The 16,221-nt window shown below is 44.1% G+C and overlaps 1 protein-coding gene across 1 annotated transcript; it reads left to right on the forward strand.

The window, feature by feature from the left end:
* The first annotated feature begins 13,988 nt into the window (after positions 1 to 13,988).
* Positions 13,989 to 15,137, forward strand: kcnc3.L (potassium channel, voltage gated Shaw related subfamily C, member 3 L homeolog). The gene is given in 1 exon segment (NM_001097055.1): positions 13,989 to 15,137. A coding segment is annotated over 1 exon segment (570 nt). The 5' UTR covers positions 13,989 to 14,034; the 3' UTR covers positions 14,605 to 15,137.
* The last annotated feature ends 1,084 nt before the right edge of the window (positions 15,138 to 16,221 follow it).

The raw sequence follows: 16,221 nt of genomic DNA on the forward strand, positions 1-16,221 counted from the left end.
GAATGTTGGCGACACTGTGGTGAGGAAGGGACATTGTATCACATATTCTGGACATGTCCTCTTTTGGTGGAGTATTGGAGGGGAGTTTTAGCATTGCTTGAGCCTCTGCTGGGCCGTTCCTTACACTTAGACCCGCAAACATTCCTTTTAGGGAAACCATTTCCCAGATTAAAGAACCCTGTTCAGAAACTGGCCAACCTTATCTTAACCGCAGCCAAACGTCTTTTAGCTCGAAACTGGAAGTCTCAGAGAGCTCCTTCGGCCAACGAACTCAAAACAGCCATCCAGGATGTGCGGCGGATGGAATACCTGGCTGCCCTACATAGATCCCAGTTGACGCTCTTTGATAAAGTATGGACACACTGGGACTTGATTCATACCATTTCTGCCTAACTTCCATCCCGCCTGTAGCTGCCCATTCCCTCAGGGATACTGTTGCCCTTGAGTCTATATACCCTCCTCCTTTTGTGTAAGCAGATGGTCCTCTCCCCTGATTCCCCCGGGCTCAAATGGTTTACGGTTTGATTATATTTTTTTTTATTTTTATTTTTTTGTGTTCCTTTCTTAATTTTTGTTTACTGCCCTAGTCCACGATGCTAGGCTCATATCCATTCCTAATCTGATGTGAGTAAATGAGTCTGCAATGTGATGATATGCAATGCTTTGTTAAAACTTCAAATAAATAAAGAGTTATGAAAAAAAAACACCCTTGCGTGCATAAAAACTATTTTAAAATGGTGTCTCTTCATCTGTGGAGTTAAATTACCCTACAACCGTTTACCAGCGAAATACTTCACCGCCTGTGTTTACAAATTTTTATACTCACAGACGTTTTAAATTTTTGCTTGCATTGAGAGTATTTGCTGCAGCATTTCCAATCGTAGTAGTATCTAGGAAAATGTGCTTGACATTGTGTAAAATAGTTTAATTAAATCTTTACAAGGTTAAAATTACACTCACAATGAAATTCTTGAAGTTTGCATGTATATCAGTCACTCCGTGGGTATGTCCAGAACTTGTATTTGGATGTTTAGTTAGCCGGCATAGTCAGCGTGCGGTACTGGGCCCCCTTGGATGACGTCACAGCCGACGCGTTTCGTCTCAACAGGACTTTCTCAAGGCTTTCTCGAAGCCTTGAGAAAGTCCTGTTGAGACAAAATGCGTCGGTTTAGGGCCTCATGGGGCCCCTAAACCATGGGGCCCCTATACCTCCTGGGCCCCCTGCAGACGCAGGGTCTGCTTCCTCTCTAGTAGAGAAGAAATTACTGCAGCACCTCTTTTGCAACTGCTCTGCACTCTCTGCTCTCCTCACACACTCTGTGAGTTGGTTGAAGCACACACATTTCTATATTTGGATGCTTCCTCTGTAGTTACAACCCTGCCATAAGCTTTTGCTGTAGGGGAACCTTCTTGTTGCTAAAGGAAATGTATTCTTCTGTCTTCGACTTCGAGGGGTGACCTTGTATCCTCTGTAGAGTCTTGCAGATGAAATGCTTCCAGAACATGGCACAGAACACTAAGCAAGAGCAGACGTTACCTGGCCTTGAGGAGGACAAACTTCCGCTATATTGTTTCAACAGTCAGAACAAGGAGTACAGGCAGATAAAAAGGCATAAACCCTGCTGCAATTATATTTACAAGTAATGTTTTACACATTTGTCATAAAACGTATATCGTAAAGTCTTCTGTAATTACATTTTGTTTCATTAGGTGAAAACCCCGTATTTAAATGGAATTCCATTTAATGCTCAGCAGGTTTGTTGCAAAGACCAGGCTTGTGTTTTCTTTATGTAAAAGGAAATGATTGGTAGAGTCTTATACAATGAATTGTTTATTGATGTATACTATGTTCACTATATTTAAAGTCCTACTCCATAAATCTCACACCTGAATACCAGTCCTAAATACTATATATATACTGCAACATATTTAATTCAACCAGGACACTGCATCTATACAGTTGTTGGGCAGAAGGCTTGGGATATCCAAATGGCAATACCAGGGGCGATCGTACCCAATTTGTCGCCCGAGACGGCCTTCGTTTTTGCCGCCCCCGCCTCCCCACGGCACTCACCTTCAGCGCCAGATGGGGGTCGGCGGGGGGTCCACGTCGCTAGTGCAGAGAGCGCAATTGCGCTCTCTGCACTAGAAGAGCCAAATTTCTGGGTTTAAAACGGGAAATTTGGCTCTTAGTTACCAGGAGCGGAGTTTTTGCCGCCCCTGGCAACCAGAGGGGGGCGCTGCCGCCTGAGGCAAGTGCCTCAACTCACCTGATTGGTGGAGTGCCCCAGGGCAGTACATTTCCATAAGTCTGTATTAATATGTTATTGTAAACAGGCCCAGACAGGGGATTCTAGCAAAGACAAGAGGGACTACTATAAGATGTTATAGACAGTCATTATTTAGTGAGTTGGTGTGGAGTTGTTTGGGCCTCTGTGTACTTGAAATGCCAGGGCCTATTTTGAATCCCAGTTCGGGCCTGTACAATTGAGGAACCATTGGAAGGACTGGGAGGAACATACTGAAAAAGTTGAAAGGACTAGAACCCACATAGGGTCAGGGTTGGAGGTTTTCAACCGTTGAAATCTCCATAAACACTTTCCATACAATTACAAATTCATGACATTGTCCTATAGAGAATAACATCATTGTTTGTCATAATTCAGCACCAGTATTTTGTGATACATACAGAAGTGAAGTTTCTCATAATCCAGGGGTCCCCAACCTTTTCTACCCGTGAGCCACATTCAAAAGTAAAAAGAGTTGGGGAGCAACACAAGCATGAAAAATGTCCCTGGGGTGTGCAATAATGGCTGTGATTGGCTATTTGCAGGGGCATAACTACAGAGGAAGCAGACCCTGTGGCTGCAGGGGGGCCCAGGAGGTACAGGGGCCCCATGAGGCTCTCATTGATGAGCAATTTCAACATATATTGTTAAAACAGGACAAACACTGGATATGTTGGGGGCCCTAGAATTAATTTGCTGTGGGGCCCAGCAACATCTAGTTATGCCACTGGTTATTTGGTAACCCTGCGTGGACTGGCAGCCTACAGGAGGCTCTGTTTGGCAGTACAGCTGGTATTTATACAACCAATACTTGCCTCCAAACCAGGAATTCAAATACAGGCACCTGCTTAGAGGCCACAGAGAGCAACATCCAAGTTGGTGAGCATAATGCTGTTCACAAACCACTGGGTGAGGACCACTGTCCTAATCCACGTCAGCTATTGACCCTTTACAAAAGTTTTCTGGCTTTGGAACTACTTTGAAGAGCCAGAATTTCCACAGGGTCCCCTTTAGTTCATACCAAGATTACAGAAATAGAAAAACACTGCAAAAAAACTATTGTTCAAGAATATCTATCTAAATGGGTGCTTATCTCAAATCTCACCCTGACTGACTGTCAGTTAGACTTCAAGGATAGTGGTGGACGAATTCACAAAACGCTTGGAAGTCAATGGGCGTCAAAATTATTTTGACGCACGTCAATTTCAGTGCCTGCAACAGTTTTTATACGCGCGCCTATTTTGTCCAAATGCATTAAAGTCAATGGGCATCCGAATAATTTTGACACGCGACAATTTTTATGCGTGTGACTTTTCTGAAAAAAAGTTGGGTGCGCCGGATTTTTCATCAGGGAATTTTCTCTGCAGTTTTGCAAATTTATTCACCAGCGCGAAATGCGGAAATTCGCCGTGAATTCGCACCTGCCGATTTTATTCACCCATCACTATTCAAGAAGTACTTTGGTAAGCAAATAGTCATTCTTCCAAAAGCCTTACTGGTTCTCAGGCTTCCCAACCATTGCTCAGGTCCCTGTAGGTTTGCCAGCCCCACATTCTGGAACCTGTGCTTTACGTCAGTGCTGTACAGTCTTTTGAACATATTGAGCAAATGTTAGGGTAATAATGTAATTTAACTTATCATGCCTTTCAATGAAGTCTGTGGGGCCACTGGGCAGGAAAAAGACCATAACATTCTTTTGTAACCATATGCCATTCTTCATACATGCACAGATGGAAGTTACTAGCCAAAACTGTTTCCAGTTTGGCTGATGAACTACAATGCACTAGAGTGCAGTTATATACACCTCTGGGGCCCCAAACACAGGCTGTATGGGACAGTTATGTAATTCATTTGGAATTGACAGCATCAGACCTCACCTGGGCAGGGTTAGCTTTACAGTTGTATGGACGAAATGGAAGCACCCAGGCCTCAAAAGGCCTCAACATTGAATGGGACTCACTAAACTATCTAAATTATTGGCTTTTGTATTAAAGCCTGTGTTCCGGCAATGTGTGCCCATTCCAAGTTGTAAAATGTAAATGAAGAAGTATTCTGCTCTTCTGCTGCCAGTTCCTTTGATAATAATTTTAGAACAGGGTCCATTTCAGGGTATAGTGCATATAGGGGTTGTCCAAATTGTCCACTTATTTAGGGTCTGGATTATTATAAAACAATGTCATACCAAGTTGTCCTTAGAGATTCTGGTGGCCTTAAATATCGACCAATCACGGCAATTTTTGTCAGCTTGAGAAAGGTCCGAAATGTTGCTATATTTATGCCATATGTGAAAAAAAGGAGGTTTTAATACATAATAGGAGTGCTGCAATCCTTGTGAATTTGGCTTTAAATATTGCTTGGAGGGCCTCATACAATCTGTGGCCCCCCAGCTGGACGGCCTTGCTTTAGACACAATTTAATGTCCTGGGCTCTAAATTAAAACCATTGGTGGACCTTCAGATCTCACAGAAAAATAAAATGACTGCTTCAAAACTATACTATGTCCAGATATCATGTACATTGGGCCCCTATTGCTCCTGGGGTCCCCAGCAATTGTTTTACTTGAATACACACACACGCTGATTGTTTTCATAGTAGCCTTTAGCAAATGACGATATGAGACAGAAATAGTTTGTTTTTATTATTTTATTTACATGTGTATACATTTAGGACGGATGATAATCAAGAAACTTAGCAAACAATAACTACCAGGGCCACATTTAGAGACGATTGGGGTGGGGGGTTCAGAAAGGGGTGCCCCCCATTTGATGGAAGAAGTGATTTACTGTAGATCAGACAGGCAGTCCTTCACTTGTGAAACTAAGACTCCCCATTTACAGCACTGCAGTCTGGAGAGACCTTATAAGACTCTGAGAGGGAACATTGCTTGATAAAAGCCAAATAAAAAGATTTTACAGGTTCTCCTGGTATTTTACAGGTTAGAGATAATATAGCAAATGCTTTGGCACTTTCCCTGTATTAAGCATGAGGTATTATGCTCTGTATACAGAATATTCCATCCCCAAGGGTTTTACTGGCCATTGATTTTTCTTATATATACAGTATATATTAGCTGGGACCACTGAATGATACCACAGTACACTGGGATCTCCCTGGCTTTCCGTTGCTGCTGCAGGTGTAGGCAAGGCTGGGAAGCCTAATAGCCTGAGACAAGTGGAAAACTGAAGGTGACTTTTGTCACCAAGAGCGCTCAGAATTCCTTGTGAAGGAACAGAGCTGTGAATCACAGACAGACTTGATGAGTCCAATGCAGCATGGCTTTATAAGGTGGGACAGTGATTGACAGCTCTGCTCCCCAGGAGATTCTGCAGCAGTGCTGTGCTGGACCAATGACCTCCAATCCAAGTCCTTTCCAGTCTCACCCCCAGTCATGATGATGATACCAGCAAGCAGCCCTGCAACACGCCCATCATTAACATTCCTAGCACATGTCACTTTGCGATGGTGCAATCCTTGCAGTAACATTAAAACATTAGAACGTTAGAACTTCAATGCCCCCAAAACCCTGTGAGACCAGAAAGCTGATGCTATTATGCAGTATGAAGGTGTTAGACTCAGCCTTGCATAATGCTAATTGTTCACAGACTTACACCTTGCTTTGACATTGACAGGCACAGAAAGGCTAAGGGCAGTGACTATAAATGTTAGTGTAGTGGACATGGACACATTTAACAATCATATCCAATGCACCTGCCAGGGGTGTAACTACAGAGGAAGCAGACCCGGGACCCAGGAGGTATAGGGGCCCCATGAGGCCCTAAGTAATGAACAATTTCAACATATATTGGTGAAAAACAGACAACCTCTGGTTATGTTGGGGGCCCTTAAATTAAGTAACATCAAGTTACACCACTGGTACCTGCAATACCAACGTGCAACTTGTGGCCGACCCCGACCTGTCGTCGACCCCAACCTAAAGCTTACCAGCTGTTGTTGAACTATTCCCAGGCTGGAGTTTAATAACAGCAGGTTAAAAAGCCCTTTCCTAGAAAGTCCTATACACTGCATCTCTGCTGTTGTTGCTTCTGACTCTCACACATTCCTCTGTAAATGCCCTTAAGGTGGATCCTCCACGCACATCTCTCAGCAAGTCGCCCCCACAATGTGCCACATCAGTCAGAGACAATGCCCTTGCTCCTCTCCTTTAATCATTCACCGAGTTAAAGGCCAGGCAGCATCCACGTCTGTGATAGGAATGAGGATGCGGCTTTGTAGCTGGTGTGATCCACTGCTGGGTGCAGAAGGCACAGAGTCTCCGTGGTGAAGTAGCTGGGAATGGAAGAAGCAAGGTGGGGCTTGAAATCATCGACACAGGCGATATCTTCCCCTAGAATCCTCATCAGCAGGTTGCAAAGAGAAGGTTGAGGTTCCACCTTAAGCAGGCGATGATGTCACAATACGGTCTGCAGCGGACTAGGCACATCCCATTCTGCATCTTGCAAACTAGAGAGAGGGAGAGAGAGAGAGAAAGAGAGAGCTCCACTCAGGCACAAACCATTCTGGATTTTTTTCCTTTTTTTTTTTTAAATGGTGAAACCTCCCATTCTTTTTGACACGGCTGTACCAGCAAGCAGGCCAGGCAGGCAACAATATTAATCCGTTCTGCGACCAAGCTGCCTTCCTCTCTCCTCATTGTATTCCTTGTCATTCACAACAAGTCTCGCAGACAGCCTATCCTGGAGCTCTTTTTATGATCCTTTTTTTTTGTTTTTCATTTTGTTTGCTGATCTTGAGCCACTCTTCCTGGGGAGTCATCCCAGAGAGAATATAGAAAAAAAAGATTATATTATTTATATGTTGCTTAGAAGAATATTTTTTTATATAAAAAAAGAAGGACCTGTTTGAAAACATACAGTGCTTTCTCTCTCTGTAAGTAAGTATATGATTTTTGCCTCTTTTGACTGTGTGTGTGTGTGGGGGGGGGTGTGGGATAAAGACAGACATGTCCTGGGGGGCTGCAGTTGGAGGGTTTTTGTTGCTGCTAATTCAATGCCACGGTCCTACTGCAGGTACCACCTGTTTTATTTAATATATCTCAATAACGACCTATTCTGCAGATTGGACTGAGTGTGTGTGCTTGTGTATATGTATATGTATGTGTGTGTATGTGTGTATATGTCTGTGTTGGTATATGTGCTTGTGGCTTTGCGTGTCGGGAAATATTTTGGGGTTTGGGGGTACACACACTTAGACACACACACATCTTCATACGTGCATTAATGCTTTAAACACACACACTCCGTTGTACAAAGACACACAGGCAGGAGGCACACAGACTCATTTATATGTTATCATATGCACGTGTATTATGATTATTATGATGATTATTATTATTAGCAGCACGCAGAGAGGCACACAAGCATCTACATACTTGAAGGACTGTGATCCTTTTGTATTCAGTCAGGGTCCAGGATGAAGCAACAGTATCGATCAGCAGCATTAATCAAATTCACTTACTTCCCTGTCGTGTCGTTTTAATTTCATAGTTAAGTCTTCCTCCCTCGGAAAGGCCTGCAACCTCCCAACCTGCCACACTCTGAGCAAGGGACCTGCTACCTCTCAACCTTCAACCCAAATGAGTAAACCTTGAAAATAAGTGAATGTAAAATTGATGCGAGTGCTATTCTAAGCACTTTTGCAATGTAAATGAATTATTTATTATTTTTTTTTCTATTTTTTAAATGTATTTATTCAATTCCAAGATATTAAGGGAATACATGTACTGTTAACATTAATGAGTTTTGTTACAACAGCGCCACCTGCTGGTCATTTTCCGACCGGTCTGACCACCAAGTAGTCAAGGAAGTTGTCAGGAGAAAGAGGCTGCTCTGATGATCTTAGAAGCCTTTCTCAAATCTTTCCTAAACAGAAAAACATCAGAGCAGCCTCTTTCTTTCTCCTGACAACGTCCTTGACTACTTGGTGCTCAGGCCGGTCAGAAAATGACCAGCAGGTGGCGCTGTTGTAACAAAATGCATTCATGTTAACGGTACATGTAACTTTTAAAATCTTGGAAAAAATAATAATAAATGTACACTGGGATAGTTTTTAGAATAGCACCCTCATCAATTTTACATTCACTTATTTTTAATGTTTAATTATCCTTTAATACCTAGCACCCTTCCATCCCCCCAACGGGCCTGCTATATCCAACTTACCCCCACCTACAACCTCCCAAACTTCCATGCCCCAAAAGGCTTACTATTTAACTCCCAACCTGCTTTCTGCCAACCCCCAGCCTACCCCCCAGGGGACTGCTACCTACCTAACCCAGGGACCCACTGCTCACTTTCTCTGCATCAGAGGGGCCTACTATTTCCCTAACTATTCCATCCTCATTCCTGCACCCTATGATCCTTAATTCCTCCTCTCTTTTCCCCTCAGAGAGACATACTTCTTCCAAACCTCACCCTCTAACCTGTCATCTCCTCAGGGGTCAGCCATCTTCCACCTGTCCCCCGCAAGCCTGTGATCTCCTAAACTGCCTTCTCCCCACAACAACCCTTCTACCTGCCCCAGTCTGTCTGTTATACTCAGTATGTGACCCCTTCAGTTCTTCCCTCTGGTTTATATTTACTGGGACAGCATTAGTTGGAGGGTGCAGCTGTGATACCTGTAGGAACGTTCAATGACAGTGATTGCAGAGGGAGAGGCTGACCCAGAGAAATTTATTATAAGAGACGTCTCTCACTATAGCATAGAGCTCCAGTCAGGCAGTGAGAGTATGAAAAGCAGAATGGAGAGTCGTAACCAAAAGGATTAATTACTAGTCCGAGACAATAATATTCTCCTGAAAAAAACTCCCTTTGCGATTTCATAGGGGGGCGTGAAACAACAGTACTGCAGAGTAAAAGAACATACTGTCAGCTTGAGCCTATTGACTGCCAGTGCTCTCTCATGGGCTGTTACTAGACAGGGTTAATCAGGTCTGCAGGAACTACAAGCCATTATAGCTGTGGGAGAAAGATAGTCTACAAGCCATTATATCAATGTGAAGCCAGAAGGATTCCTTGAGCCAAGAGTTGTTATGAGTGTGATGAATTAGAAGGGAAGTGAGGAGAGGGAGAGCAGAAGCAATGAAAAAGGGAAAAAGAGAGAAGACTGGGAGGGAAGGGGCATATAGTCCTTCAGGAATCAGGGTTAATGACAAAACGATTCCTGTGCTGAAGCCCCGCCTGTACCTCTTATTATCTCAATAGCCTGTCTCATTCATCCCCTGGATCTTCTGCACCTTTAATTATTGATGCCTGGGGTGAGAAGAGCCCTTATGTGCCTTGTTGCTCGGCCAAGTCAAGAACAGGGGCTTTAACTACAAAACTAAGAGCTCACTGTATTTCCCATGATCATAGTCACTAGGGAAATGTCTGAGAGTAGTAAGTATGTCAACCATCAGCAGGACATGGCAGTGAAGGAGTTGAGAATAAGATACAGACATATTCATTTCTATCACAATGACATAATGAATAACTGAGAGGCAAGTGCAAGGACGAGTCCTGAGGGAGTTGTGTCTGTAACCTACAGCTCCCCTTGAGGTTTTGCAGCAACGGCAGCGGGTTAATGGGAATTCCAGCGAGAGGGCAGGATGGGGCAGGGTGAGAGGGAAAGTATGCAAGGGAAGGGTGGCTGCAGGAGTAGATGGGGCAGGATTAAAGGGCAGGTATGTAAGGGATGGGTAGGGTAAGGATGAAAGGGCAGGTATGTAAGGGATGGGTAGGGTAAGGATGAAAGGGCAGGTATGTAAGGGATGGGTAGGGTAAGGATGAAAGGGCAGGTATGTAAGGGATGGGTAGGGTAAGGATGAAAGGACAGGTATGTAAGGGATCGGTAGGGTAAGGATGAAAGGGCAGGTATGTACGGGATGGGTAGGGTAAGGATTAAAGGGCAGGTATATAAGGGATAGTTAGGGTCAGGATGAAAGGCCAGGCATGTAAGGGATAGGTAGGGTCAGGATGAAAGGGCAGGTATGTAAGGGATAGTTAGGGTAAGGATGAAAGGGCAGGTATATAAGGGAAAGGTAGGGTCAGGATGAAAGGGCAGAAATGTAAGGGATGGGTAGGGTAAGGATGAAAGGGCAGGTATGTAAGGGATGGGTAGGGTAAGGATGAAAGGGCAGGTATGTAAGGGATGGGTAGGGTAAGGATGAAAGGACAGGTATGTAAGGGATCGGTAGGGTAAGGATGAAAGGGCAGGTATGTACGGGATGGGTAGGGTAAGGATTAAAGGGCAGGTATGTAAGGGATAGTTAGGGTAAGGATGAAAGGGCAGGTATATAAGGGAAAGGTAGGGTCAGGATGAAAGGGCAGAAATGTAAGGGATGGGTAGGGTAAGGATGAAAGGGCAGGTATGTAAGGGATGGGTAGGGTAAGGATGAACGGGCAGGTATATAAGGGATGGGTAGGGTCAGGATGAAAGGGCAGGTATGTAAGGGATGGGTAGGGTGAGGATGAAAGGGCAGGTATGTAAGGGATAGTTAGGGTAAGGATGAAAGGGCAGGTATATAAGGGATAGGTAGGGTCAGGATGAAAGGGCAGAAATGTAAGGGATGGGTAGGGTCAGGATGAAAGGGCAGAAATGTAAGGGATGGGTAGGGTAAGGATGAAAGGGCAGGTATGTAAGGGATGGGTAGGGTAAGGATGAACGGGCAGGTATATAAGGGATGGGTAGGGTCAGGATGAAAGGGCAGGTATGTAAGGGATGGGTAGGGTGAGGATGAAAGGGCAGGTATGTAAGGGATAGTTAGGGTAAGGATGAAAGGGCAGGTATATAAGGGATAGGTAGGGTCAGGATGAAAGGGCAGAAATGTAAGGGATGGGTAGGGTAAGGATGAAAGGGCGGGTATGTAAGGGATGGGTAGGGTAAGGATGAAAGGACAGGTATGTAAGGGATGGGTAGGGTAAGGATGAAAGGGCAGGTATATAAGGGATAGGTAGGGTCAGGATGAAAGGCCAGGTATGTAAGGGATGGGTAGGGTCAGGATGAAAGGGCAGGTATGTAAGGGATAGTTAGGGTAAGGATGAAAGGGCAGGTATATAAGGGATAGGTAAGTGTCAGGATGAAAGGCCAGGTATGTAAGGGATGGGTAGGGTCAGGATGAAAGGGCAGAAATGTAAGGGATGGTTAGGGTAAGGATGAAAGTGCAGGTATGTAAGGGATGGGTAGGGTAAGGATGAAAGGGCAGGTATATACGGGATGGGTAGGGTAAGGATTAAAGGGCAGGTATATAAGGGATAGGTAGGGTCAGGATGAAAGGCCAGGTATGTAAGGGATAGTTAGGGTAAGGATGAAAGGGCAGGCATATAAGGGATAGGTAGGGTCAGGATGAAAGGGCAGAAATGTAAGGGATGGTTAGGGTCAGGATGAAAGGGCAGGTATATAAGGGATAGGTAGGGTCGGTATGAAAGGGCAGGTATGTAAGGGATAGTTAGGGTAAGGATGAAAGGGCAAGTATGTACGGGATGGTTAGGGTAAGGATCAGTGGCGTAACTACCAGGTGAGCAGGGGGTGCAATTGGGCCAGGGCCTGCAACCCCTCAGGGCCCCCGGCAGCTCACGCACCACTGGATTCTGGCCAAAAATAGGGTCCGGAGGGGGGGGCGGGTGTGCATCTGCCAGGGCCCGCCCCCATCTAGTTACGTTACTGGTAAGGATGAAAGGGCAGGTATGTACGGGATGGGTGGGGTGAGAGTGGATTGGGCAGAATGAAAGTGAAGCAGTGGATGGGGGAGAGTGAAAGAGAGTAGAAATGGGATTGGGGCAAAGTAAGTGGGCAGTGGTGGACGGGGAAGGGTGGAATAGTGAAAGAACATGGCTGGCAAAGAGCAGCAGTGACTTAGGGGAGGAAGTTGGAAAGATGAGCGATTGGTTTGTAAAAGATGTGAAAAAGAATAGGGAACAATGGATAGAAGAAAAATAATGATATAGAGAGGGTAATAGGAATGGAATGAGAAGAAATAGAGACATAAGGATGGACTGAGAGAAGGAGAATTTAATGAATGTAATAATTGTCGAGAATGGAAACGAGAAGAAGAAATATATGTGTGTGTGTGAGACATTGTCGGTGTGTAAGTGTGTGTGATAGAGAATGAGAATGTGTGTGTGACAGACAGAGCGACACAAAGATGGAATATAAGGAATCAGAGAAAGAAATGTGAGTGTGAGAGAAGGAGGGGGGATAATATGTATCACTAGAAGGGAATGTGAGTGTTACAGAGAGAGAACATTGACATGTGTGGTATAGAGAGAGAGAGAGAGAGAAAGAGAAATACAAACACTGTGCCTAACTGGGGGGGGGGCACTTACATCCCAGCACAGTCCATTTAGAGACACGGGATCACCCACCTTATCAACTGTTCTGCTGCTGCTACTGAGCTTATTGATCCGCCGCGGAAAGCGAACTCAGCACTTTCTTTGCTTTCCCACTAACGCTCGTCTCTCTCTCTCTCTCTCTCTCTCTCTCTCTCTCTCTCTCTCTCACTCCATGCCCTTATATACAAGCAACTGCAGCGTCTTCCCTCTTGTAATCTTGCCTTCTAATACCCACTGCCCCACAGCTATTCAGCACTATGGTAGTTACAGCTCCTTCCTTGGCACCAACCTGCTTTACAGCTCACACAATTCTGCATATCCACTGAAACCACCTTTTCTTACTACACACACTACCCCTTATTTATAGCCAGTACTTGTGACCCCAAATTTTACTTACCCCTCCAAACATGTAACTTACCCTACCCCTGAAATTAATTTACCTTACTATACACCCTATACCATAGTTACAAGAGCCTATGCCTGAAACCAGTTTTCCTTATTATTCATAACATCTCCCGGTTAATCTCCATTTATATGCATACTCCCCCACAGTTACAACCCCTTCCCAGAAAAGGGTTACATCTGAGGGGTGCAGTGGAGTTTCTCTATAAAGGCGCATGAGGAAATTCGCTCCCTCCATCAAAACGCTGCGCTTTTCTAGAATTAAAGTTACATTATACAGTTCGTTCTTTCCCTAAGCCTTTCAATACCAATCCATAAAACAGGGTGTTTAAAAAAAAAGCTTAATGAACACCAATAACAAACACTGACATAATTGAAATAAAATAGCAGGTGAGATGAAATAAATGGGAGTTTATGATCATAGCCGGTGCTGGATAGGACATGTATATGGGGAGATGATTTGATGGTCATTATAATTCATTAATAAAACATTAAAATAACCTGTGTTCTTGCCCCTTTTCAGATTGAAGACTTCTGTGAGAGATACCAGCAAAGCTTTGAAAATATCCACCCATGATCTTTAGTCTTCCAGCCTCAAATATAGAAATCCTCTAAATATTTCTAAATATCTGCTAGCCACTTATGCACAGAGTTTTCTATTTTTCTACAAGAAATAATAATTAAAAAAAAAAAGTCTTTTCAGGATATAATCCAGTTGGAAGCTTTAGCTGGACCCTTCCTGCAGCTCCTGTACCTCCTGTACTAAGTCTCATTTTGGGGGGGTGCAGAGGGGGCTCACTGAGGAGGGGGGGGATGACGTTTCCAGTTTGAGGGCAGCTGATTGGATGTCCCGGTGAAACCTGATCTCTATTTGCGGATTTCTGTAGGAAAAAAAAAAAAAAAAAGGAAGGAAAAAGAAATAGGCACCCAGGGCACTTATGATCAGCTCAGTTTGTGTGTCATCTTTCCGCGGGCGCAAGTCTGGAAACAAGCCTCCTTCCAAGTCATGTTTGAAAGGAGATATGGGCAAAAACGAGGACAGCGACAAAATTGTCATTAATGTTGGGGGCATCAGGCATGAGACGTACAGGAGTACCCTCAAAACCTTGCCAGGTACCAGACTCTCCTGGCTCACTGAGCCTGATGCCTTTAGTAACTTTGACTATGACCCCAAAACAGACGAGTTCTTCTTTGACAGACACCCTCAAGTCTTTGCCTATGTCTTGAACTACTATAGGACTGGGAAGCTGCACTGTCCCGCCGATGTGTGCGGACCCCTGTACGAGGAAGAGTTGGCTTTTTGGGGGATTGATGAGACTGATGTGGAGGCATGTTGTTGGATGAATTACAGGCAGCACAGGGATGCAGAGGAAGCGCTGGATAGCTTTGAGACTCCAGAGCCAGAGGAGGAAGAGGATGGAGATCTGAAAAGACTATGTCTCCAGGAAGATGGCAGAAAGCTGGGCTGGTGGAAGAGATGCCAGCCAAAAGTCTGGGCTCTGTTTGAGGATCCCTACTCTTCAAAATATGCCAGGGTAATGTATGCCCAAGCTTTCTCTATCTGTGCGTTATCTGCCGCTTGGAAACATTAGGATGTGACACATTGTATCGTTATGTATGTGAAATAGCTAAGCCTGGTCCCAATATATCATATCTGCTATTTGTAAACAGGGTTGGTTCACCTTCAAACAACTAGTTGGTTTCAGATAGATCACCAAAAAGAACGACTTTTTGAAATTACTTTCTATTCGCTATGTGTCACCGTTTTTCTAACATGGCAGTGTAAAGTGTCATTTTTTCACCTTCTGAAGCAGCTCTGAGAGGGGGGGTCGCCGAACTGTTCTAAATTATTTAGTTGAAACATTTCTTGTCTTTGTCCCTGCTGAGCAGAATCCCTGAGTTTCATTACAGGCAACTGTTAGAATTGATACAATAGTTGCTAATACTCCAGAGATGCTGCTGAGAAATGTATCAACTAAATGTTGCAACATTGTAACAGTTCAGAGTCTGCACCTGAATTACTGAGCTGAAACACCAGAGACAGGGACATTCAACTTTAAACTTCGATTTTGGAAAACCAGTAAAAAAAAATAAAATAATGGGAAGTGATTGAAAAAAAAAAAAAGTCTTTATTTCTGGGGAACAATCTAAAAATAACTGAATTGAAAAATGTGTTTGGAAGGTGAACAACCCCATTGCAGCTCAAAAGTCAAAGTGGCATTCATTATGGTCATTGGTGACTATGTAAGGCATGCCACCACATTTTTTGTGGCTTGGACTCTGTAATAATCGTTAGGTTCAGTTCTGCAGTGACAGCAATGACCTGTGTCTCCAGCAGGAGGCGCTCTGTAAATTCAATAGCATGAGGCAGCCAAGAAAACTTTCCTAATTAATCATCTGTGGATTGCATGACTCTGGAACAGCCTCAATGTGCTTACAGTATATAGGACACTATCATGGCTGATGATCCCTAATAAGGCAGGGTCTGATGGAAGGTTGTGTTCCTCCTGCAGGCTGAGGTAGTGGATAGGGGTGCAATGCTCTCAAAAGTGCAGGGGGGTTGCAGCACCAGTGTTAGTGCAGTCTATAAAATTAGTGATGACTGGGGGAGGGTAGACAAGGGGACTGCAGTGCAGCAGATAGCAGCAAAGCTTGCAGTCAGTTATCTTTGCAGCCTTCTGTATGTTGAAAAGAGTTCATGGAAAAGATCTTCAAAAACGATTCTTTGGATAATTATTGCCAGGCCAACAGCATCATTGATAAATCCTTGGCTGGATGATGTGTAAAGGGAGTTCCATTACTAATACAGCAAGTGAATACAACCCCCCATTATTTCACCCTGTCCTACATTGTAATGAATGAACCGGTGACATCTTTAAATAACCATTCGACTTGAGTGTAAAATCGCTTCCCTGTGTGCGAATTAGGTTTGAGCAGTGAGCTGTGATAGACAGCTAAATAAATGCCACCAAAAGCAGCTGCAGAAATAAGGGGCAAGGTTTATTAGTGGACAATGGGAACCCTGGTAATTGCATAGGGAGGCCAAGATATTACAAATTGGCTGTTGGTAGGTGGGATATCTGTTTAGTGTTGCTCTTAAGCACTAGAGGTGAATTCAATTGAAACCAACAAAGTAGACTTATCAGATAAACTAGAACCAGTGGCCTGATGTTAAGCTATACAGTAATGTGACAAATGTCAGTGTGTTG

The sequence above is a fragment of the Xenopus laevis genome, chromosome 7L (genome assembly GCF_017654675.1).
Source record: "Xenopus laevis strain J_2021 chromosome 7L, Xenopus_laevis_v10.1, whole genome shotgun sequence".
NCBI classification, from domain to species: Eukaryota; Metazoa; Chordata; class Amphibia; order Anura; family Pipidae; genus Xenopus; species Xenopus laevis.